The sequence below is a fragment of the Moschus berezovskii genome, chromosome 21, assembly GCF_049115385.1.
Source record: "Moschus berezovskii isolate FMDL1 chromosome 21, NW_MosBer_1.0, whole genome shotgun sequence".
In the NCBI taxonomy this organism is placed as follows: domain Eukaryota; kingdom Metazoa; phylum Chordata; class Mammalia; order Artiodactyla; family Moschidae; genus Moschus; species Moschus berezovskii.
In genome coordinates this window covers 11,471,598-11,496,420 of record NC_142480.1, presented here as the reverse complement: position 1 = coordinate 11,496,420, position 24,823 = coordinate 11,471,598, and the positions used below count along the sequence as shown (strand labels likewise).

Sequence of the window (24,823 nt, the reverse complement as noted above, 5' to 3'; positions counted from 1 at the left end):
CACCTAACACAGTCTCCACTGAGCACTGGATATGGAGTCAGAATCCGGTCTTCATCCCAGATGAGCATCTTCCTAGATGAGCCCTGCACTGAGACTGTCACCTCTCTGGCTTTTCCTTAGTTGTTAAAAAAAAAAAAAAACAGAGCAGAAGCTCTACATGCAAGAAAAGGCATGGGGGGTACACAGCCCCTGCAAGCACCTGCATTGCTCCTCAGAACAAATTCAAACCCAGCTCTGGAGTCCAGGATTGAATCATTCCGTGTGCTGGGTAAATTTGGGCAAGTAACTTAATTTCTCTATGCCTCATCTGTAAAACAGGGATAATAGAACCTACTGACATAGATTAGTTGTGAGGAAATTAAGATAATACAGGTTGAGAGTTTAGGATGGTGCTTGATACACAGTAAGTGCTCAATAAAAATTAGCTTTTACTGTTATTTCTCTTTGAGTCTTGATTGATCCCAAACTTCCCACCAAATAAGTGATATGCACTTGGAAGATGTAGATGCTGTCTGCTTGAGAGCCTAGCCTGGTACCAAGGGCAGAAGTGTAAAAGTGGGGTGGGGGAATTAATACACGATCCAGGACGTATTAATACTTATAAAAGGAGCACATACGATTCATTGGAACCCCTTCCTCCCACCCCCAAAGCACTGTCTTCCAGCAGTCAGGGACTAGTGAATGAATCTCTGAATGATACATATTCGTTCTGAATGATACATATTCGTCTGTTTGATGTTCAGCAATAATGAGCTTGTATACAGGGTGAGTCAACCAAGCCTGGTTCATGGTCTGTGCCTCATATATAGCCATACAATTCCAGAGGCACAGAATCAACGATCGTAGAAATTCAGTCATTCAACAAACATTAATTGGGTGGCCTGGCAACCTACTGATTCATAAGTTGGAAGTGGGTAAAACATTATTTAGAAGCTACACGTGCAGGCAGGTAACTTAATATTATTGAACACATGTTCCCTAAGCACCTGTCCTCTGATCTTGAGCAAACTATACTTATATGACCTTATTATGAATTAACGAGGGCCAACAAAGAATGCAGGAGACCTGGGTTCGATCCCTGGGTCAGGAAGATCCCCTGGAGAAGGGGATGGCAACCCATTCCAGTATTCTTGCCTGGAGAATCCCATGGACAGAGGAGCCTGGCGGGCTACAGTCCATAGGGTCACAAAGAGTCGGACACGACTGAAGTGACTTAGCACATAGCACAGCCGATCTTTCAGAAGACTTCAATTTGCAGTTTTGGTCAAAAGTCCTTCAGCCTTCACAAACGAAGACTTGTCTTTCTGGGTTGGGCTAACTCCTTTGCTAGTTAAGAGGTTTCTGTGTCTTTAAAAGGAGGCGGTACCCTGTCAAATGGACCCTAAAGCATAGGCTGAGGGTGCGTGAAGTCCCACCCACTTTCTGTGACGTCCTGTGGCCCAGCTTCTGATTGCTCGCTTCAGACGTCAATCGCGGGGCGTGTGTCTTGCTGGGACACAGTGGAGGTCTAACCTCTGGTTTGCGGAGCGGTCGGGTGTATTCTCCGCTCGTCCCCACGCCCTCGAGGCCCCCGCCGCCCGACCCAACGGCGGAGCCAGCCAGTGGCTCCCGCGGCGCCCTCCCGCACCGGATCGCTCCTCGCTGGGGCGGGACCTGGCCCGACGGCTCCGGTCACTATGGTCAGTGGTCTAGGTGGGAAGTCGGGAAGGAGGGGTGGGAAGGGGGCGCGGTAGGCGGGGTCGCCCCCGGGCGCATGTGCACTCGCGGGACGGGAGATCGGGCGCGAGGCTCAGTCCCAGTGTCAAATCCGCCGCGTTCGGCCCCCCCAGGAATACCGGGGGGTCCCGGTCCTTTCTTGGAAGGCTCCCGTGGACGGTCTAGCGACGGGGACCCAACCCAGCGCCCAGGATCCCCGCCCCCGGCGCGTTCGTCCCTGGTGTCCCATGTGCCGCTCCGACTGTGGGGACAGGGGGGCTCCAGGGCTAAGGGTCTCGTCCTTTTCGTTACTAGCCCCCCAGTTAGCAGCTCCTGGCCGCACCCACCCGAGGGCTCATCCATTAGAGACCTCCCCACTCCCAAGCCCCACGAGTGGACCTGGGGTTGCCACGGGTGGCCCGATATCCTCTCCGTCCTGCTTGTCAACAGAAGGTCTTTGCAGTTAGGACCCACGTGGAGAGACTGTCTCAAGTTATGAGGCACGTGAATTAGGGGCCAGAAACGGCCGCGGAGACCCTCTGAGCCAGGCCAAACTCAGGGTTTGGGCAGCCGGGGACCCTGAGGCCCAGACAGGGAGCGGCTGGGACTGATCATGGTGGACTTGGATTCCCAGTCCAGTGCTCTTTGTATTACTTTTTTGTGTGTGTGTGTGTGTGTTAGTTGCTCAGTTGTGTCTGACTCCTTGCAACCCCATGGACTGCAGCACGCCAAGCTCCTCTGTTCATGGAATTCTCCCAGCAAGAATACTGGAGCGGGTTGCCATTCCCTTCTCCAGGGGATCTTCCCTACCCAGGGATCGAATTTGGGTCTCCAGCATTGCAGGCAGATTCTTTGCCATCTGAGCCACCAGGAATTATTCCTATTTTATCACTACATCAGTCCGTCTTGGGGGTGAGGGGAGACAGGGGCACAGGCAGTCTGCAGGGGACTAGGTGTGATGAATGCCTAGAACCGATCAACTCTGACCCCCCTGCTCCAGGGAGCCTGGAGAGTATAAGGACCACTGGCTTGGCTTGTGGTCACAGCCCTGAGGGGTGATCTCACCTCCACCCCCTGGAAACCCAAGAGGCCTTGGTTGGTCCTTCCCCTTCCCAGCGCTATTTTGCACATCTGTATAATGGGCTGCTGTGATGCGCATGTAGCACTTGGTTCAGATAATTGGCCACGGCTTTCCCTCTGACAACAGAATCCTGGAAATGGGTGTGCACAGGGGCCTGGTTCTTAGTGCTCAGCCTCCTCCCTCCTAGGTCTGAGTAAGGAAATGGGTCACTGACCACTGTGGGCTGCCGCTGGCCTGGGGCATGGGTCAAAGCCTGGTCATGATCTGACACGTTCTGAGTGTGGCGTGGGTGGCCCGGTCATCTGAGCCAGCCTGTCCTGGACAAACCAGCTGGGTGTGGCTGAGGGCTTCTGGAGCACCTGGAAACACCCACTTCCTGTTTCCAGGCAGGGCCTAAGGGTTTACCTGGTTCTGCTGCTCCTGGAAGGGCACCGAGGTGTTTCTGCATCACCCACAAGGGAGTGGCCAGGGCTGGGGTAATAATGAGTTTAGCCACCCTGGAGCCGAGGCTGGCTTGCCTTCCAGTCTCCACTGGTTAGCTGAGAGCATGGTGGGGCAGTGGGGCTGGGGCCTGATCTTCTGGCCTTCATGGTGCACAGTGAGGCCTCTGACTCCCTCCTCCCATCTGCCCTGGACTCAGGAGAACAGAAGTTAGAGGCAGGTAGAGTCAGAGCACCAGCCCTTGCCCTGTGACAGGCGGCATAGGTGCCTTGGAGAGGAATGAAGTGGTTAACTCACCAAACAAGATGTCTGTCTGGGAATCATGGGGAGGGGGTGGGGGCAGAGGCAGTGCAGGGTGTGTTCTCGTCTGTTCATTCAACATTTAATGGGCACCTACTGTTTGCCAGGCACCGTGCTGGGCCCACTGGTGATGTTTTTGAGTCTGTGTGGTATGGATGATGGTGAGTGTGTATGTGGTGGGCAGAGGAGAATGCCTCTGGAACATATAGTGTTTTCTTTCTGTATCCATTTCAAAGTCACTGAGCTAGGGAAGGGTCCCAGGGAGAAGACATAGAAGCCCTTGGGAAGCCAGTGGCCTGGGTGAGGACAAGGCTTGGCGGCTGCCACTGATGGAGGCTGTAGGTAGTGAGGGGTCTCATGCTCACTCAAAAGGCATTTAACATTCAGTGAACAGTGCGGGTCAGATGTGAATGGCAAACCCACAGGACCCTTCTGTGCTTTGTTCTTTGGTTTTTCAAACAAGCCCCCAGTAGGATCCCTAGTCCAGCCCCATGCTGGGCTGGGCATTGATGAGAAAGACAAGGGCCTGCCCTCTTTTAGGAACTCACGGCCTGAGACAAGACAGAACTGGATACAAGCAATTCCTGAACTACCAGTCATGACCTAAGAAGCCTAAGAGCTTGGGGAGCACAGCAGGAACCCGTGCACTCTGAGGGAGCAGTGAGTGTCAAGGAAGGCTTCACAAAGGGGTCTTTTGAATGGGGTATTGAAGGATGTATAGGAGTTTTCAGGAAGGATTTGGGGAAGTGTGTATTCCAGTCAGGGTGAGACAGGCCTGGAAATATGTGCTTACAGGCCTGGAAACATGGTTAAGAGTGGGATATTCTGGGAATGGTGAGCGGTCTATATGGAGGGAGGAGAGATAAATCTAGAAAAACTGGCGGGGGGGTGGGGTGGGTCAGAATGTACTGTAAAGGGCTTCACATGCTGTGCCATGGGGTTTGGGCTTTATTCTGCAAATGTGGTGGTGGGGGGACCATAACGTATTTTTGACAAATAAGAGATGGTTGATTTGGATGGTCTCTCTGGCAGTGGAGTGAACAGAGGGCCGGAAGTGGCCAGGCTGGAGTCAGAGACCAGCTTATCCATCTGCTCACAAATCTACTCATTCTGCATTTTGGGAGCATTGCTATGTGGCAGGCACTGGGGAATCTGGTCATGACAGGCAAGCAAAGTCCCTACTCTCATGGAGTTGATATTCTTGTGGAGGGAGATAGAGAGCAAGTCAACAAGTGAAAATATATGTTAGAGAATCCATTGAAGACATAAGACAGATTAAGGCAGTAAGGGTTGCAGGGAGGGGCAATTTTGAGACAAGATGGTCAAGGAAGGTGATTACACGTGTAAAGAGGCAGAGAATCTGTCCATGCATAGGAACAGCATGTGCAAAGGCCCTGCAGTAGAAACGGGTGCATCTTGTTGGAGGAACATCAGGAGGGTCACTGGAGTTGGAGTTCAGGAGAGTGAAGGAAGCAAGGCCAGATGACGGTTGTCATCCAGAGGTTGAGTCTTTTCCCAAGTGAAGGAAGTCACTGGAGGGAACTGGGGAAGGGCACGCCCTCAACTGGTTCACTTTGTGGGAGACTGTGCTGGATGCTGTGGATGACGGTGGGGATGGGAGCGGAAGTGGGAGCCAGGAGGCCCATTGGGCAGATGCTGGTGCCACCTCCCTGGGGGCAGATGGTGGCAGCTCTGGCCAGACACAGGAGCAGAGCTGAAGCAGGAAGAGAGGAGGGGAAGAGTCCTCCCGCATCTTTGGTGTGAGTTCTGTCTGGATAGAGGGGCTTTCGAGGATCTGGTGACACCTGGAGGGGATGCAGGGGTGGAGGGAGAAGGCAGTTAGGGGCGCAGTAATTTGGGGATCATGGTCAGACATCCTGGTGGCTGGTGGTGTTTGAGGCTGGATCTCTAGGGAGAGGTCAGGGCGGGAGATGAAGGTCTGAGGGTCGGTTAGGAGGATGCTACGAGTCCAGGTGTCAGATGAGAGAGGACCAGCATCTGAATCCGGGCTGTCTGCAAGGCCAGCCAACAACTGTGACCTGAGGCAATAGGGACTGGGGTGTAGGGTCTTCCCTGTTTCCTGCGCTGAACAGCAGAGGTGGAGCATGTGAGTGGAAGGCTGAGTAATAGCACCCCAGAGACACACACATCCTAACCCCAGAACCCATGAATAGGGTACCTCACACGGCAGCAAGGGCTTTGCAGGTATGGTGAATTAAGGGTCCTGAAATGGGGAGAGCACCCTGGGTTACCCAGGGAGGTCCAATGACATGATCACAAGGATCCTGATAAGGAAGAGGCAGGAAGCTCAGAGTGAGAAGGTGTGACAGTGGGTGGAAGGGCTCATAAGCCAAGAAATGTAGGCAGCTTCTAGAAAGGTAAGAAAGTGGGTTCTCCCCTGAGCCTCCAGAAATGTAAGATAATAAATCCTGTTGTTTTGAATCGCTGTGTTTGTGCTAACTGGTTACAGCAGCAGTAGGAAGCCACTGCAGAGCACTCCCCAAAATCTTTGGCCTCCAAATGTTTTTGATCACTCATCAGTAAAAGTGTCTGATTATTCCACATGTTGGTACATCGTACTTTATACCCTAAAGTAGACATTTAAAGCGGCATTCCCTGGAATATTACTTAGCCATAAAAAAGAATGAAATTGGGTCATTAGCAGTGATGTGAATAGACCTAGAGTCGGTCATACAGAGTGAAGTAATTCAGAAAGAGGAAAACAAATATTGTGTATTAACGCATGTATGTGAAATCTAGAAAAATGGTACTGATGAACTGTTTACAGGGCAGACATAGAAACACAGACATAGAGAATGAACATATGGATGTGGGGTGGGGGGCGGGGGCATGGGAGGGTGGAGCAAACTGGGAGAATACAATTGACATATACACTACCATATGTAAAACAAATAGCTAGTGGGAAGCTGCTCTTTAGCACAGGGAGCTCCGCTCGGTGCTCTGTGATGACCTGTGGCGGGGGGAGAAGAGGGGGGAGGATGTGGTGGGGTGTAGGAGGGAGGGGATATATGTATACATATGGCTGATTCACTTTGTTGTACAGCAGAAACTAACAACAACATTGTAAAGCAACCATACTCCAATAAAAATCATATAAAAAGGCATTTCCTTCCAGCCCCTTCAAACAGCCCGCTATGGAGACCCCAGCACTAGACAGGCAAGGCCAGGTTTGGAGCCACGGGGAGCCTCTAGAAATGACAGGGACCTTTTGAGAGGGGCAGCGGACTGCATTCTGGGTCCTGCCCCGCTGGAGGCTGCAGGCTCTGGCCCCAGCCATGGAGGAGTTGGTAGCTTGAGGTCAGACCATGCACTGAGTTGTGGCTTCTGGGAGGCTGGGCCTGGTTAACAAGGCTGATTCACAGCCCAGGGTCAGCCCCGCCAGCAGCGCAGCCTCAGAGGGAGGTCGGGCAGGCCAAGGGCTGGCCTGGCCCACCTGGCCCTCAGGTGTGCTCTCTTCGTGGAGGGGGAGAGGGCCTGAAAGGCACAAGGTCTGTGGAATACCTTTAATGTGCTGGGGGATCAGGATCCGAGTTTCTTCCTGGATCGCTTCACTGTGTGACTTGGGGCCAACAGCTTGACCTCTTTGGGCTTTGGCTTCCACGTGTAAATTAGAGCTACCATGAGGCTTAAGTGAGATTGTCCCCAGCACCTGGCATACAGTGACCTCCCAGCAAAGGTAACACATCAATCAGCAGGTACTTTGTGCCTGCTGGGGACCAGCAGCTGTTCCAGGAGAACGGTGACAAAAGTGACAAAGGATCCCGTCCCCTGGAGCTTCGTATCACCTCTCCTGAAAGCTCACCGGGCCTGGCTTCCAACCCTGAGCTGTACCTGTTCCAGGAGGGGCTCATGGAAAACTCAATGGAGGGCAGGGGTTGGGCGTGAGTCACACGTCATGTCTGCGGGACTGAGCTGCCAGAGCCCAGTCCTTTCAGCCTGGCCCCTCCCTGCCCCGCAGCTCCTTGTCACCCCATTATCTCCTGGGGGTCCCTGGAGGTGCTGGCACAGTGCTGGGTGCATGCGGTTTCCATGCGCAGGGAGGGGGCAGGCGGCTGCTGTGGGGCGCCAGTTCCGACATCGCCCTGGCAATGGGCCCTCCCTCGGGCCCTGGCGGGTCACATCTTTACCGGAAGCCTTCGGGACTTCAAATGCCGCCCCCGTGGGGCAGGATCCGTGGATGGGGGTAGAGGTGGAGGGCTGGGGTCAGTCTGGTTTTTCGTTGGTCTCAGGCTGGTTGAGGAACTCTTGGGGCTATGTGGACAGGTTCTAGATGTGCAGAGGCTTTGGCGAGAAAACCGAGGAAGGTGGTGGGGAGCTTGCCTTCCCTCCGTTTGGAGGTGGGCGGTGTCTGGATGCGGGGTGGGGATCAAGGGCAGGGTCAGCAGGACCCCAGAAGGTGGTGATGTGCTGGTTCTGTAGGAGGTGAGAGGACCCCCACAAGGACTCAGATCTGGTCTGAACACCAAGCCCCCGTTCTAGTGCATCTGGTTAGTTTCTGGGGTCTCTGCGGAGGAGACAGTGATTAGAGAAACATCCTTCTCCGCTTTGAAATATATTCTTCCACTGGGCAGCTCCAAATTGTTTCAGAGTAGAGGTGCTATCTGCATGACCTAATTCATTAGCACCTGTTTGCAAATCAGCAATTAAAGGCTAAAATCCTTTTAAGTGACCTGATGAGGTCTGACGCAACATTTTCAGGTGAGGCCAGTCCCTGCCCCATTAGTTCAGTTCAGTTCAGTCGCTCAGTCGTGTCCGACTCTGCGCGACCCCATGAATCACAGCACACCAGGCCTCCCTGTCCATCACCAACTCCCGGAGTTCACTCAAACTCGTGTCCATTGAGTCGGTGATGCCATCCAGCCATCTCATTCTCTGTCGTCCCCTTCTCCTCCCGCCCCCAACCTTTCCCAGCATCAGAGTCTTTTCCAGTGAGTCAGCTCGTCGTATGAGGTGGCCGAAGTATTGCAGTTTCAGCTTTAGCATCAGTCCCTCCAATGAACACCCAGGATTGATCTCCTTTAGAATGGACTGGTTGGATCTGCTTGCAGTCCAAGGGACTCTCAAGAGTCTTCTCCAACACCACAGTTCAAAAGCATCAATTCTTCAGCCTTCTTCACAGTCCAACTCTCACATCCACACATGACCACGGGAAAAACCATAGCCTTGACTAGACGGACCTTTGTTGGCAAAGTAATGTCTCTGCTTTTTAATATACTATCTAGGTTGGTCATAACTTTCCTTCCAAGGAGTAAGCGTCTTTTAATTTCATGGCTGCAATCAGCATCTGCAGTGATTTTGGAGCCCCAAAAAATAAAGTCTGACACTGTTTCCACTGTTTTTCCATCTATTTCCCATGAAGTGATGGGACCAGATGCCATGATCTTTGTTTTCTGAATGTTGAGCTTCAAGCCAACCTTTTCACTCTCCTCTTTCACTTTCATCAAGAGGCTTTTGAGTTCCTCTTCACTTTCTGCCATAAGGGTGGTGTCATCTGCATATCTGAGGTTATTTATATTTCTCCCAGCAATCTTGATTCCAGCTTGTGCGTCTTCCAGCCCAGCGTTCCTCATGATGTACTCTGCATATAAGTTAAATAAGCAAGGTGACAATATACAGCCTTGACGTACTCCGTTTCCTATTTGGAACCAGTCTGTTTTTCCATGTCCAGTTCTGACTGTTGCTTCCTGACCTGCATACAGGTTTCTCAAGAGGCAGTCAGGTGGTCTGGTATTCCCATCTCTTTCAGAATGTTCCACAGTTTATTGTGATCCACACAGTCAAAGGCTTTGGCATAGTCAATGAAGCAGAAATAGATGTTTTTCTGGAACTCTCTTGCTTTCTCTATGATCCAGCGGATGTTGGCAATTTGATCTCTGGTGCCTCTGCCTTTTCTAAAACCTGCTTGAACATCTGGGAGTTCACGGTTCACATATTGCTGAAGCCTGGCTTGGAGAATTTTGAGCATGACTTTACTAGCATGTGAGATGAGTGCAATTGTGCGGTAGTTTGAGCCATAACACCCTGGAAATTTTCCGCCATGATTTTAAAAACCACCAATTAGTCAGCCAAGGTCAAACGCAGAGTATTGTACATGGTTTATGGGCCAGTGAGCTGAGGCTGTTCTTCCAGCCATGTGACCAGGGCCATGCTTATGGGAAGTGGGGCGGGGGCCACCTGGGCTGACTTGAGTCACTCTGGACGTGCCAGGCCGGGACTCCGAAGTGCCAAAGTAGAAACTCACTCACCCCTCCCAGTGGCCCTGTAAAGACACCTGGGACCACGAGGGGGCGCTGGCGCCAACTGAAGGCTCCACTGCTGGGCCGGGCAACCAACCTGAGCGCCATTTGTCCAAAAGGGTGGATCTTAAATAGTACTGAGTGAAGAGAAAAGGAATAATTTGTCTGCACATTTAAAACGCATGCATACATAAAACAACTTGGCATTTTAAAAAACGACATACATTCCACTTAGGTGAGGTCCCTAGGATAGACACTAGACACATTAATAGAGAAAAAGCAGAATGGTGGTTGCCAGGGTTTGGGGGTGGGTTGGGGGGAAGGAAATGGGGAGTTAGGGTTTATGTGCATGTGCTCAGTCTTGTCTGACTCTTTGCAAACCCGTGGACTGTAGCCCTCCAGGATCCTCTATCCATGGAATTGTCCAGGCAAGAATACTGGAGTGCCATTTCCTCCTCCAGGGGATTTTCTCTACCGAGGGATCAAACCCAAGTCTCTTGTGCCTCCTGCACTGGCAGGCGAATTTTTTTCCACTAGCACCAGCTGGGCTTCCCTGGTGGCTCAGAGGTTAAAGCGTCTGCCTCCAATGCAGGAGACCCGGGTTCGATCCCTGGGTCAGGAAGATACCCTGGAGAAGGAAATGGTAACCCACTCCAGTATTCTTGCCTGGAGAATCCCACGGACGGAGAAGCCTGGTAGGCTACAGCCCACGGGGTCGCAAAGAGTCGGACACGACTGAGCGACCGAACGGAACGGAACGGAGCACCAGCTGGGTAGAGTTTCGCTTTGAGAAAATGTAATGCCACGGAACTGATGTATGTTTTACCACAATTTAAAAAGACATACATATTGAAAGACATATCAGAGGGAATACCTATAAAGGGTGGGGGATGGCAGGATGGGAACAGGGATGAGGGATAAAGGGGGAAAGTTAGCAAAATACCTGGTGCTGACAGTGGGTCTCTTGAACCCCAAGGGTGAGTCCCTCCCCGCCCCCACACTGCTGTTTAATGTTTTCCTTTTAAATTGACTGTTCTAAATAGCCTAAGTCAATTTGCTATTTACTTTGCAAAAATGATACGACTGAGGCAAGTGGAAAACCTGGGTAGGCTTCCCTGCTGTGAGGCCTGTGGGTCCCCTTCCTGACCCACCTTTCACATTGTCATTTTGACTGGCAGTTTTCTGCCATCTGAAATACTGGGTTGGCCAAAAAGTTCGTTCAAGTGTTTCCATACGATGGTACAAACACGCGAACGAAGCTTTTGGCCGACCCAGTAGTTGCCGCTCCGTGTTTAGGATTCATTCTTTATACTGCTTTCCACTCTGCCAGCGACATCGTCTCAGAAACTGCTCATCAAATAGAACCGAGTCTGTGCCTCTTCCCTCACCATTTGTTGGTTTTATTCGGGGGCAGTCCAAGTGCGAGCGGTGTTCAACACAGCTGTGCTCTGTCATCATCCATCATTTAAAAAGATCCAAGCCATCATTTTAAGTCAGCTGTGAGTAAAAAACAAGGCTTTTTTCTTTTTTACTGAGGTAGGTAGGTAAATAATGGGACTTATTCTTCGGCAGTGCCAAAGAATGTCCAAGCTACTGTACAAGCTGTGCTCATTTCACACCCTAGTAAAGTTATGCTCAAAATCCTTCAAGCTGGGCTTCATCGGCACGTGAACTGAGAACTTCCAAATGTGCCAGCTGGGTTTAGAAAAGGCAGAGGAACCAGAGATGAAATTGTCAGCATTCACTGGACCATGGAGAAAGCAAGGGAATTCCAGAAAAAACATCTACTTCTGTTTCATGAGTGTACATATATTCCCTTTTAAAAAAATAATTGCCTTCCCTTTTAGGCCACCACAGAGTATTGAGTAGAGTTCCCTGAGCCACACAATAGGTTCTCATCAAGGCTACTTATTTTAACTACAAACTGCAAGTGCCTTTCACATTATATTTTAACATTATTTTCCTGATGAAATCAGAGCCTTTCCCGGGGCGGGGAGTGGGGTGGGGTTGGAGACAGGGGTGCAGCCCCCACTGCCCTGAACCCTCGTCTGAGCAGGAAAAATCATGAGGCAGAGACAAGCCTGTGGGAGATTAGCTGTTAGAACAGATGTGTCCTGCCCTTTCCCTGGCCCTGGGTCTTCCTTTTGCCATTAGATGACTTCTCCACCCTCTAGAGGCCCTGGTTTCTGCCTCTGGGTGGAAACTGACCTCCATTCAGAGCTGGACTGCGATATGAACTTTCACCAGTAGGTGGTGCTAGATGGTCTAACCTCTGTTTCCAGGTCCAAGACCACTGAGCGACTGAACCACACAGGGCTTGGTGCAGACTGGTTGGGTATCGTTGGATGGATAGAAGAAGGAATGAAGGAGTGAGACAGGAAGGTCAGGAGAAGACAAAGGGAGTATGGAGCCTCCTTACAGAATGGAGGCTCAGTAGACTTGAGTTACTATGTTCTTTCTTCTTCCAGTGTTACTGACATCCAGCACTGCGTAGGTTTAAGCTATACAGCACAGAGATTTGATTTACGTACATCATGAAATGACTGCAAGTTTAGTGAGCATCCCTCATCTTTGTAAAGACACAACATTTAAAAAATAGAGAAGATTTTTCCTCTGATGAGAACGCTTAGGACTTTCTCGTGTTAGTCGCTCAGTCCATGTCTGACTGTTTGTGACCCCATGGACTGTAGGCTCCTCTGTCCATGGAATTCTCCCGGCAAGAGTACTGGAGTGGGGTGCCATTATACTCTCTTACCAACGTTCATATACACCTGTTAATTAAATTTATCATGCTGTACAGTACGTCCCTAGTACTTATTTATCTTACGACTGGAAGTTTGTAACTGGAACCTTTTGACCGCCTTCCTCCAGGCCCCGGTGACCCCACCCCTGCCTCGGGTCACCACACATCTGATCTCTGTTTCTGTGAGTTTGTTTTTGAAGGATAATTGACCTACAGCTCTATGGTAGTTCCTGTTACCCCACATAGTGATTCACTAGTTCTCCATACAGCAAGGTGATTGCCGTGGTAAGCTGAGTCATTGCCACCAAAGACACTCCATCGTCCCTGCGCGTCCCCCCCTCACTGTGCGCGTCATCCCCGCGACTCGTCTCTTGCTTTGTGCCTCTGAATCTCGCTCACCTCTTTCTCTCCTCCCCCCGACCCCCTCCCCTCTGGCAAACACGTGTTCGTTCTCTGTATGTGTGACCCTGCTTTTGTTTTGTTATCTTTGTTCATTTCTTTGGATTCCACGTTGCAAGTGATATCATGTAATATTTGTCTTTCACTGTCTTAACTTCCTCAGTGTGATGATCTCTAGGTCCATCCATGTTGGTGCAAAGAGAAATATTTCATTCTTTTGGTGACTGAATGATTTTCCATTGCATGTTACACACCACATCTTTATCCTTTCGTCTACGGATGGGCACTTAGGTTGCTTCCACATCTTGGCTATTGTAAATAGTGCTCCAGTGAACATAGTGATCCCTGTATCTTTTCTAATGAGTGCTTTTGTTTTCTTTGGATACATACCTTGAAGTGGAATAACACACGATAGCTCTGTTTTAATTTGCTTGAGGAATTTCCACACTGTGTCCCTTAATGACTATACCAGTTTATAATTCCACCACAGAGCACCCAGGGTTCCCTTTTCCCCACACTCTCTCCAACCTTGTTAGAAAGTGAAAGTTGCTCAGTCATGTCCAACTTTGTGTGACCCTGGGGACTGTACAGTCATGGAATTCTCCAGGCCAGAATACTGCAGTGGGTAGCTGTTCCCTTCTTCAGGGGATCTTCTCAACCCAGGGATCAAACCCAGGTCTCCTGCATTGCAGGCAGATTCTTTACCAGCTGAGCCACAAGGAAAGTCCCACCAACCTTGTCATTTGTTGTCTTTTTGATAATAGCCATTCTAACAGAGGTGAGGTGATACCTCATTGTGGTTTTGATTCCCCGATGGTTAACGATGTTGAAAATCTTCTCATGGACCTGTTGGCCATCCATATGTCTTCTTTGGAAAAATATCTGTGCAGATCCTCTGCCCACTTTTTAATTGGGTTGTTTGTGTCTTTGATGTTGAGTTGTATGAATTCTTTATTAACTCCTTATTCAGATATATTATTTGCAAATATCTTCTTTTCAGTAAGTGGCCTTTTCCTTTTGTTGAAAGTTTCTTTGCTGTGCAAAAGCTTTTTTTTCTAAACAGGAATATTCATAGTAACTTTATTCATAATAGCCCCAAAGTGGAAACAACCCCCAAATCCATCAACTGACAAATGGAACAAAATATGGGAAACTCATACCGTAGAATATTATCTGACAACAAAAAGGAAGAAAGTCCTGATATGTGCTACATCATGGATGCATCTGAAATACATTATGTTAAGTGAAAGAAATCAGTCATAAAAGGCCAATCATATGATTCCATTTGTATGAAATGTCCAGAAGAGGCACGTTTACACAGACAGGAAATAGATTCCTGGATGAAAATCTTTCTATTTTAATGTAGTTCCATTTGTTTGTTTCTGTTTCTGTTTTCCTTGCCTGAGGAGACAGATCCCCCCCAAAATACGACTAAGACGAACATCAAACAGCATCAGTTCAGTTCAGTTCAGTTCATTTCAGTCGCTCAGTCGTGTCCGACTCTTTGCAACCCCATGAATCGCAGCATGTCAGGCCTCCCAGTCCATCACCAGCTCCTGGAGTTCACTCAATCTCATGTCCATAGAGTCGGTGATGCCATCCAGCCATCTCATTCTCTGTCGTCCCCTTCTCCTCCCGCCCCCAATCCCTCCCAGCATCAGAGTCTTTTCCAGTGAATCAACTCGTCTCATGAGGTGGCCAAAGCATTGGAGTTTCAGCTTTAGCATCAGTCCTTCCAGTGAACACCCAGGATTGATCTCCTTTAGAATGGACTGGTTGGATCTCCTTGCAGTCCAAGGGACTCTCAAGAGTCTTCTCCAGCACCACAATTCAAACGGCATACCGCCTATGTTTTCCTCTAGAAGTTTAATGGTTTCGGGTGTTACTTTAAGTCTTTAAACCATTTTGCATTTGTTTTTGTGCATGGATGTATTACAGTCTATAAAATGAGTCAGTTCAGAAATTACAAGATGAGGGGCTTCCCTGGTGGTCCAGGGGCTAAGACTGCACTGCCAATGCTGGGGTTCCAGGCTCGATCCCTGGTGACGGAACTAGATCCCACGTGCCACAACTAAGACCCAGCACAGCCAACTAAATAAATATTTCCAAAAAATTTAAAACAAAAGAACTTACAAGATGACACCCCTTTCACGGTGGGGCTGACCCTGGCTCCTGCCGGGGACCCTGGCAACTGAGCTGCTAGTCACATACTCGCAGGTGCTTCTGTCCAGGGAAGGTAACATTCACTGTGTCCTGCAACCAGTAGGACGTGGGCTTTCTATCGGTGAAAGTCCTGCAGTTGCTTTTGAAATGGTCACAGCTTTGCTCCTTTTTCTGTCTTTCAGAGTGAAACACCTTTCAACCTAATATCAGAAAAATGTGACATTCTATCAATTCTTCGGGATCATCCTGAAAACAGGATCTACCAGAGGAAAATCCAGGTAAGGCAGAGGGTCAGGAGGAGGGGAGCCTAGATGAAATGGGCTGGAGTTGGGAGCAGAGACAAAGGCACCACTTTGAAGGTAAAAAGGCTTTGCATTTGGACCAGGTTCCTGGACAAATTAAAGGGCTCCCAGAATACTGCTATGTTGGACATATTTACCTTAGTGAGAAATCCTTTAGTTGCAAAAAAACAAAAGCCAGCAGTTTTTGACCTCATTACAGCTTTGAAAGGTCAGGACTTTTATTACCCACATTTCGCAACTGAGGGAACCAAGTTACAGAAATTAAATGGCGCCCACGATTCTACCGCGCGTGCGTGGAGGAGCTGGTATTCAGGCCAGGCAGCCTGAGCTCATAAAATTAGTATTTGTAAGTGGGTGAGAAGGCCCACTCTGGCCGGACTCTGACGGCTGAAGGATGTAGGAACGGTCTCAGGACTAGGAGGAACCTGGGTGTCCCCTTACTGCCCTCTGGCCACCTGCACTTGGGCAGGACTGTCTCCTGCGGCCGCCGGGAGGGCTTCCTGGGGCAGGAGTGGGAGCTGGGCCGCATATCTCATCCTTTGGGAGATGAGCTGGCTTTCTAGGGAGCACACCCCTCCCTACAGCCTGCCTCTGGGGCGCTGTCAGCTCCACCCTGGTGGGAGCAGGGACTCCCTGACCCCTTGGAAACCACACTGGGCCGTCAGAATCCTGACCGCAGGCAGGCCCGGGAGGCAGCCGAGGCAGAAGCTGACAGCTTGGAGCAGAACTGGAGGGGGTGCTGTGGGGATGCCACACCTCTTAAGAAACACTTGGAAGACTGGCCACACTGCTTGGCAATGTCTGAGGAGGTCTTTCTTACTGCCCGTGCAGCCTCCTATCCCATCTCACAGCCACGTGCTCCTTCACTGCCCCCACCAGGCACTCCACTTCTCCCGGTGCCATTCCTCCAGGAAGTCCTCCTGGACTGCTGAAGCCTGGGGTAGATGCCACTGCTCCGTGGCACCCTGGTGCCTCCCTGGTCCTCTTGTGACAGTCATCCAACCTAACCCTAACCCTAGCCTGTAGGCTCCTCAAAGCAGGGCATGGCTCCCCGTTCATAGTGCTTCACACAGGTCTCACCCCACATATTTTTACTTTTGTGGGATGAGAGTTGGGACACCGTGGAGGGCCTCCAGTCTGAGAGGAGGGAGCAGATGTTGCCTGGGGGAGGTGGGAGCCCACCCCTGACAGGACTCGACAGGGGTGCTGTTGGTGTGGACGCCCACATTTCCTCTGTCCCCTGCAGGAACTCAGCAAAAGGTTCACCGCCATCCGCAAGACCAAGGGGGATGGGAACTGCTTCTACCGGGCCTTGGGCTACTCCTACCTGGAGTCTCTGCTGGGCAAGAGCAGGGAGATCCTCAAGTGAGTGCCGCATGAGGGTTACTGAGCGGGCTGTGTTTTCTGCTGCGTCGATCGGCCCTGAACCTCCCTGAGGGTTTGCCCTCAGCACAGCCTGCTTAATCCAGGGAGTGAGTGGCGGCGTTGACATTGAGGGGATGCCCAGTGGCCCTCGTGGTGGAAGTGAGGGCCAGCTGGGGATGGGACGAATGACCGAGCGGGCACTTTCAGTTCTCTGATCTGAGTGCTCCTGGGTGAGGTGAGTTTTGCCTTGGGTGTGTCCTTGAAGCCTCACTCCAAGGAGAAAACAAAGAAGCATTGCCCGTTGTTCTGGATTGCTTCAGCTGACCTTGGAAGTGAGTGTGTGTAACCAAGGCATCTACCTGGTCAGCCTGGATCTGGAGTTGATGCCGTTCCTAGGCCCCTCTGTCCTGCAGCTGGGACATGCTCCTCCCTTCGACCCCTGGGTTTTGGCTTAGTTCGGGGCTTCTCAGATGTCAGCATTTGTGCAGACCCCCTGGGATCTTCTTCAGATGCAGATTCCAGTTCTGTAGGGCTGGGGCCGGGGACTCTGCATTTCTCACAAGCTCCCGGAGAAGCCGCTGCTGCTGCTGGGTAACAAGGAGTATTAGTAAGATGCTGAGACTCGCTTCCTTAACCTTGGAGGTCTCACAGCCCTTAGAGGATCAATGAAGATCCCAGGCTTCCCTGTCAAGACGCCTTCCCGCTCACACACCAGGGAAGAGTGCAGAGTGGCCGCGGGTCACAGGGCACATGGGGTTGATCCATGGACCCTGGTGCCAGAACTCCTCTGCTGAGCTGGGTTTCTACTCTACCCTCCTGCCGGGGCACCCTTGCTCTCTGCAGCCATCACCCAAGTGGGTGCCACATGCTGACTGTGTTGTGGGCCCCGGGGATGCAGCAGCAAACAGGAGAGACAAAGCGCTCTGCCTGTCGAGCTTGCATCCTAACTGGGAACAAGGGACAGTGGATACGGACAGTACTTGATGTGTCAGATGGCAGGAAGCGTTGTGGGAAAAAAATCAGGTAGGAAAGGCAGCCAGGTTGTCCAGGGATAGGGGCTGCAGTTTTCAGTAGGGGTTGGAGGCATAGTGGGGGCAGGTGGGGTAGGGCTTCATGGGCCTTCAGAAGGACCTCGAATGTTGGCCTGAATGAGATAGAGCCACAGAGGCTTTGGCAGAGCAAAAGGCCTGATGTGCAGGCTGCTGTGTGCAAGGAAAACCAGGCCCATGCACCAATGGTGGAGTCTGAGAGCAGCAGGGGTGTGGTCTTGGAGAGCCCAGAGGAGCGGTGGTGGAGGTGGCCTGAGCCAGTGGAAGTGGCACCACAGGATCCACTCGTGGCTGGAGTGGGGCGCGTGAGCAGAGAGTCGAGTCTGACTGCTGAGCGTTTGACCTGAGTTATATCAGGACTGAGAAGCCCTTGCCACACAGGGAGGCTTGGAGAGATCAGGAGCTCCAGGTTGCCAAGTCCAAAATGCCTGGGAGCCATCCAGGTGGGGTCCAGTGGGAAGTACCAGGCTGGCGTCACCCCATTTTACAGATGAGTAAACTGAGCCTTGGATAGGTTACATGACTTGCACAAAGCAAGTGTGTAGCCAAGAGGGGATCCATGCTCTTAAGTCCAGACACCGTCCTCCTTCCCCTCCCTCACCTCGTCGAGGCGGGAGTCCTGCCCAGAGTGTTTGTTCCCCACTAGACTGGGCCCATGTGTCTCCGTGTCCCCAGGGCTGGCACTGTGAGGCCCGCAGGCACTGGTGAGGAGTGACTGGGGATGCGATGGGCACGTGGCCGGGGATGGGAGGGTGTGCGGGCAGGAGAGCCGGGAGCCGAGCTGTGCACGTCGGCCTCACGGGAACAGTGGCCAGAGAGGCCTTCACAGCCCGCCGTGGAGACCTGTCTGCATCGCCCACCCTGCACGGAAGGGGAGCCTTATAAAGCCAGAGAGCGACCTAGCAGCAGGGCCCCTGCACCGCACTCCTTCCCACACCCGCCCTGGCCAAAACGGGCTCAGAGACGCCGGCCCAGCCAGGGGCAGGCTGCCTTCCGGCAAAGGTAAAAGGGCCTCACCTTCCAGATTATGAGATGATTCCACTTCAGACCAGCCTCTCCTCCCCTCACCCTCCCACCGGGCACCTGCGCCTCCCAGGCCTTTCTCCTTGTGCCTTGAGTCCCTCATGAAAACCCCCACTGCATCCTCACTGGAGCCTGGTCTCCCCTCCCAGGGGCCAGGCTGCAGTTAGGCCCGAGCCAGCTGGTCCCCCTGAGCCTCTCCACTCGGCCCTTCTTGTATGGCAGGCGTCCCTTCCGTGGACCAGTCCCTTGGACTGTGTCTCGACGCTGTTGCTGAACTCCGTGTCCTGGGGCAGCTCTTTGCCATCCCCGGAGGTCAGGACAGGTTCCAGACGGGGCTGTGCCTGTAGGCGGTCTGCAGTGGGAGCAGTGACAAGAGGCAGGGTCCCTGGACCAGATCTTGAGCGGAGGTCAGTGTTGGCAAAGGTTTAATAGCCCTTTGGCCGGGAGGCCTGATCTGTGGTGTGAGTTGATTTCTGTGGTCTAAATCCTCTTGTCATGATTTGTTTTTTTTTCCAAGCTACCATCATGGGTTCACTGAACAGGGAGTTGGGAAGATGTATGCAACATACCCTATAGTCCAGATTGTATCTCCACCGTCCATACACAATGATAGCCTCACGAGCACAGATGATACTCTTTTTTTTTAAAAAAAAAAAAAACAATGTTTTTTACATTCAGCCCATCTCTGAGAAGAGCACGCCTGGCCCAGGGGACAGTGGTTGTTAAGGGGTGACGATGCGAAGGGGGAGTGGCTGTAGGGCATAAGGGAGGCTGTGGACTGGACTGGAGATGTAGCTGGTGAGCTCGGCAGGGGCCCTTCCGGGACCGGTGCTGAGAAGCTGTGACCTGAGGGAGAAGGCTGAGGCAGGTCACTCTTACGGTCCCTGTGGAGTGGGGACCGGGAGGGAGGGAAGGCTGGGCGTTGCCAGGCCAGAGATGGTATTGATGCCCCAGGAACCATGGGACAGTCAAGAGACCTTTGAAAGGTAGAATCAATATATTTTGGAATGGGTGGTACCTCAACTTCCTCATCTGTGAAATGGGTGTATGACCCCCCGCCAGTGACTCCCAGGTGTGTGGGGGCAGAGGGGGGAGTGAGAGGGTGGCTGACGGTCACAGCGGCACCCCCTGCCTTTCCCTGAAAGCACCGGCCTTCCCCTTCAGGTTCAAAGAGCGTGTACTGCAGACCCCCAATGACCTCCTGGCGGCTGGCTTCGAGGAGCACAAGTTCCGAAACTTCTTCAACGCTGTGAGTTAACCCCGAGCATGACGGCTGAGGGGCTCAGCCTTCCTCAGGGCTGGCAGAGACTGAGGGTTGCTTCCTGCTTGTGGGGACATCGAGGGGCCAGGGAGCCCAGGGCCCTGCTCTTCCTCTGGGAGGAGGCACCTCCTTTGGAACGGTAGCTGTCAGGCTGGAAACTTCCCCCAGCCTCCCCACCTCACCCCGCTGACCCCCCTGGTGAGGGCGGTGTGGGTCTGGAGGACTCTCACTTCTGAATCTGTATGTGAGAATCGCAGTCAGAGCAGTGAGGAGGGAAACTCTGGGCCAAGGGACTCACTACGAACTGCCTCTAACCCTGTTACTGAGCTTTGGCGGGATCTCTGATGGATTGATTCTGGTGCCTCCACTTGAGGATTTCAAGGAGGGAGGCTCGTGCAGGGAGGGGCAGGGCCTCCCTGGCCCCCCGCTGAGGGCCCAGGGGTGCAGTTTTACAGCGTGGTAGAGCTGGTGGAGAAGGACGGCTCCGTGTCCAGCCTGCTGAAGGTGTTCAATGATCAGAGCTTCTCGGACCGAATCGTGCAGTTCCTGCGCCTGCTGACCTCTGCCTTCATCAGGAACCGTGCAGACTTCTTCCGACATTTCATCGACGAGGAGATGGACATCAAAGACTTCTGCACTCATGTAGGTCCTCGGGGCCCCGGCTTGGGATGTGGCCTCCAGCCCTGGGCTCTGCTCTCAGCCCTCTCTCCTGAGGAGGCCTTAACACCGACGTTCCCTAACCAGGGGGCTGGGGTGTCACGTCTACATGGCAATTCAGAGTATTAGACTGGATTAGCCAACTGAACAGGTCCTCCCTGAGCTGCCTGAGCTGTGTGGCTTTGGGCAAGTCACTTTCCCTCTCTGAGCCTCAGATTGTCTCATCAAAGGGCCTTTGGATGGACTGGACTGTTTACAAAATGAGAGTAGCAACCCCAGAGTCACCTTTGCTCCAGGACATGTTTTATGATGTGTGGTGTTTACCTGAAAGGACTGCCAACATTTAAACGTTGCGCAGTTTTTATATGGATATCTGGATTTCTCTGGAAAAATCAGAAGATCCAGCTCCCCAGACCTTATTCTTGCCTGGCAACTATCAGCAGGAGCCAAGTGGCAGCTGCCTGAGTTACTGGGACTCACTAGTCAGCTTGTCACCATCTTTGCCTGACTGCTGATTTGCTCACTTGCTCGCCCAGCCTTCTATAAGCACCTAAGCTTGAAATCCCTTTATGGTGAGTCCCCTTCTGCTCTGAGGTTCCTTATGCATTAGAAAGTCCAAGCTGAAAAACTCCTGCTCTCCCCTCCAGATTCTTCAAAGTAGTGTGTTCTTCTGACATACAGTGAGGAGACCAGAATCAAAAAGATCTAGCTTCAGGCCTTTTAATTCTGGTGATTTCTATCTGTTCCTTCCTCACTGAGCCTGTGTTTCCTTCTCTAGAAAATGCATATGTTGACATCTGCCTCGAGGCCTATTGTGGAGACCGTTGCCCAGTTGCAGAGGTTTTGAGCTCTGCAACTGGGCAAAAAGACAGGGTGGGACCTCTCACCTGTCCTCTGCTGGGCCTCCATCCTCAACTGGGTTGTTTTCACCTATTGGCTTTTGCAGGAAGTGGAGCCCATGGCCATGGAGTGTGACCACATCCAGATCACGGCCCTGTCCCAGGCCCTGAACATCGCCCTACAGGTGGAGTACGTGGACGAGATGGACACGGCCCTGAACCACCACGTGTTCCCCGAGGCTGCCACCCCCTCCGTGTACCTGCTCTATAAAACATCCCACTACAACATCCTTTATGCAGCTGATAAACATTGATTAACTTTAGGCCATGCAGTGGAGCCTGTCACCTAATGGGACTGCATTCTGAATGGAACATTACGGCTTTTCAATTTTTTAAGCGATTTAGACTATAGTTAGAGAATGTTGCCGCCTTTGGGGCAAAGGCACTGGGAATAAGGCCTACTCACTATGGACTGTTGGTAACTTGGTGATAATATTTTTAATATTTATTTTCATGGAGGATCCAACGTTTTCTAACTCTGGGCAAGGATGCCAGAACCCCTGGCTCTAGCCCCAGTTCCTAGACATTGCATAGGTCATTACCCATCTCTGGGTCCAATTCTTCATCTGGAGGAGGTTCCTGTCAGTGTTGACATTCTGTTGTTGGGTAAAAAAATGTCCTTTGGTTGATTTTCACTGCAGGCAGTGCCTCTCTGCAGGGGAGGAAAAGCTCAAGCTCAAGGTCTTACCAGTTCTATAAAAAATCAAGTCCAGTCAGCTGCTGGACTGCACTTGGGATGGTGAATTGAGGCCAACGAAGATCCCCAGTGTACTTCCAAACATTCACGATGAAGTGCTTTCTCGCCCCAAACTTGAGGAACAAGACTTTAATGCCAAAGTCTAGAAAGGGGCCTGTAGCCATCAGTATGAAGCCCGAGTTGTCGGGCCCCTTGCCTCCCTCAGGGCCAGGAGTGCCTGTCTTGTGTGGGGGGCAGCCCTGCAGGGTTCTGCCGCCAGCCCCACCTGGACAGACACTGAGAAAGACGAGGGTCCGGGAGGACCACGAAGCTGTCTCGTCATCCCTCACACACCCTGCAAGTAGGATCTAGCGATGCAGCCAGGTGGAGGCACTGACCAGCACACGCAACCAGACTCCAGCTGAGCAGAGCAGACAAGTGTTTTGAGGCTGTCTTTGGCTTCTTTCTCCCTTCCCTCTTATGGGCTGGCTAGAGGTTAGAGGGGAAAGACCGGAGATGAGCAGGTGGTAGTGGAGGAGACCACCACTGTGGAAGCTGCCGGGTAGCCAAGAGCCCCGGCTCCTGCCAGCCTCCTCATTCATCCGTCTGGACGTGGCCCTTGGTATCCTGCTCACCTTGCTGCCTCAGGATCTCAAGTAGCCCTGGCTGGGCTGCAGCACTGCCAGGAAGCCAAGCTGTCTTCCCCCCTGGGAAGAAACGGAGAATGCAGAGATGTGGAATCGCCTTCCTTAATCGAAGGCCTTCAAAGGTTCCAATCTGCAGGGATTTATTCAAATCTACTGATGCGTCAGTGTCAAACTGCAGTGTCTGCTGACAGCCAGACTGCTCCCAGGCTCTGTGCACAAAGCGCACACTTGTGTCCATTTTCTGCCTTTGTGAAGACCGATGTCAGGGTGCTTTTAATCCCAGGCAGGGGCCCAGGTTCCTGGGCTGGAATGTGGACCCACGGGCTCAAGCTAAGTGATTGTCCCTTCTTCACAGGAATGTAAATCTGACCCTGATCGCTGAATTGGTTCAGAGGTTTCCCCTCCCTGCCCCTCCCACCTTGGCCTGGGGAGGAGTACACTGTGACAAGTACACTGTCAGAGTGGGGTAACGCGGTACATGGTTTGTGAATATCATGACCCGTTTCCAAACTGAAGGACACCGAGCTCAATCTCGGCCGGTTTGAGCCGCTGTGAGAGGTGTCCTGGGCCTCCGCCGGGCTGTCAGACACAGTTTAATCAGCAGCGGCTGCTCCCTAACTGCACTTGTAGTTTGTGCAGCATTCACAAAGGCAAAGCTTCCTCTTCAGAAGGCTGGAGAAATTTCCTTCGGGGTGTGTCTGCGCTGCCTTTCCAGGCCCAGTGCCCCTGCCAGTGCTCATGTCGGGGGGACCCTCTTCCCAGGAGAGATGCTGTCAGTTTAGAATGAGAACGCCCGAGAGGCAGGCTGTTTTCACGACCTTGCCCTCTGCTCTCCCATTTTTCACAAAACCACTGGCCAAACCCAAAGCACTGCTCTCTTCCCTTCACATCCGCCCTCAGATCTTGCTTCTGAAGGGAAAGCTCTGTGGAGGAAAGGAGTGGCAGAATTCAGAGGAACTCTAAGTAACGCAAAGTTAACAAATCCAGTCATCCACAGACGTTACCCTGCTCATCGACAGCAGCCAGTCATACCGGTGATCCCGCTTCCTGGGTAATGCACCCCCCGCCCCCATGCCTTCTTTGCAGACCAAAAGCTGGAAGGAAAGTTGCTTTGAGAGTTTGTCTTTACAACTGCGTGTTACTTTCCTTCTGAAGGGAACTTTATAAATCAGTGTGACTATTTAGCAACAGAAGTGTCCTCGCTTTTGGTTCCTACTTTAAGTACCAAGTGGCTCTGCAGCCAGACTGCCTGGGTTCAAAATCTAACTAGTTATATGACCTTAGCCAAGTTACTTCACTCCCCCTGAATTCCAATTCCCACACTAGTGAAATGGAGACAATTACCAACACATCACAGAATTATTGGTTCAAGTATAACAAGATTATGTGTGAAAATAATCACACGACCTGATGTATAGTGAGTGCCCTACAAGTGGGATGTGTCCCCCGCAGACCCTTCCCAATGGGACATGGCAGAACACCCCATGACAGGGAAAAGCCACCTTGGTGGTGGCTCTGCACTTTCCCAGGCAGAGGGAAGAAGTCAAAGGACCAAACACACTGCCATGCTGAGCAGAGGCAGGGGCACGGGCTGTGGCTCTGTGAGTGGGTCCCCAGGGGCCCCTGGTTCTGTGGGAGGTAGGCCAGGCCCTACAGCTTCCTCGGACAATTGGTTAAAAACATTTTTCTAGTATTAAAATGATTTCCATAACAACTTTTGGTCCTGGCTTCTTAATAGTTGGTACCTGGCCCACACCAAAGATCAACATTGCCGTCCCATGGGGCTTGTCTGGGTGAGTGGATCAGCAGGGGCAGGACTGTCTTCATTGAGTGAAAGGTCCAGCCACTCAGGAAATTCTGTCCTT

The 24,823-nt window shown here is 51.8% G+C and overlaps 1 protein-coding gene across 1 annotated transcript; it reads left to right on the top strand.

Annotated features, from left to right (window-relative positions):
* Positions 1 to 1,489: 1,489 nt before the first annotated feature.
* OTUB2 (OTU deubiquitinase, ubiquitin aldehyde binding 2) lies at positions 1,490 to 21,976 on the top strand. Its single transcript, XM_055418432.2, has 6 exons — positions 1,490 to 1,679; positions 15,262 to 15,357; positions 16,628 to 16,746; positions 19,983 to 20,067; positions 20,527 to 20,721; positions 21,683 to 21,976. Exons 1-6 carry the CDS (start codon positions 1,677 to 1,679, stop codon positions 21,887 to 21,889), a joined length of 705 nt encoding a protein of 234 aa, XP_055274407.1. The 5' UTR covers positions 1,490 to 1,676; the 3' UTR covers positions 21,890 to 21,976.
* Positions 21,977 to 24,823: the final 2,847 nt, after the last annotated feature.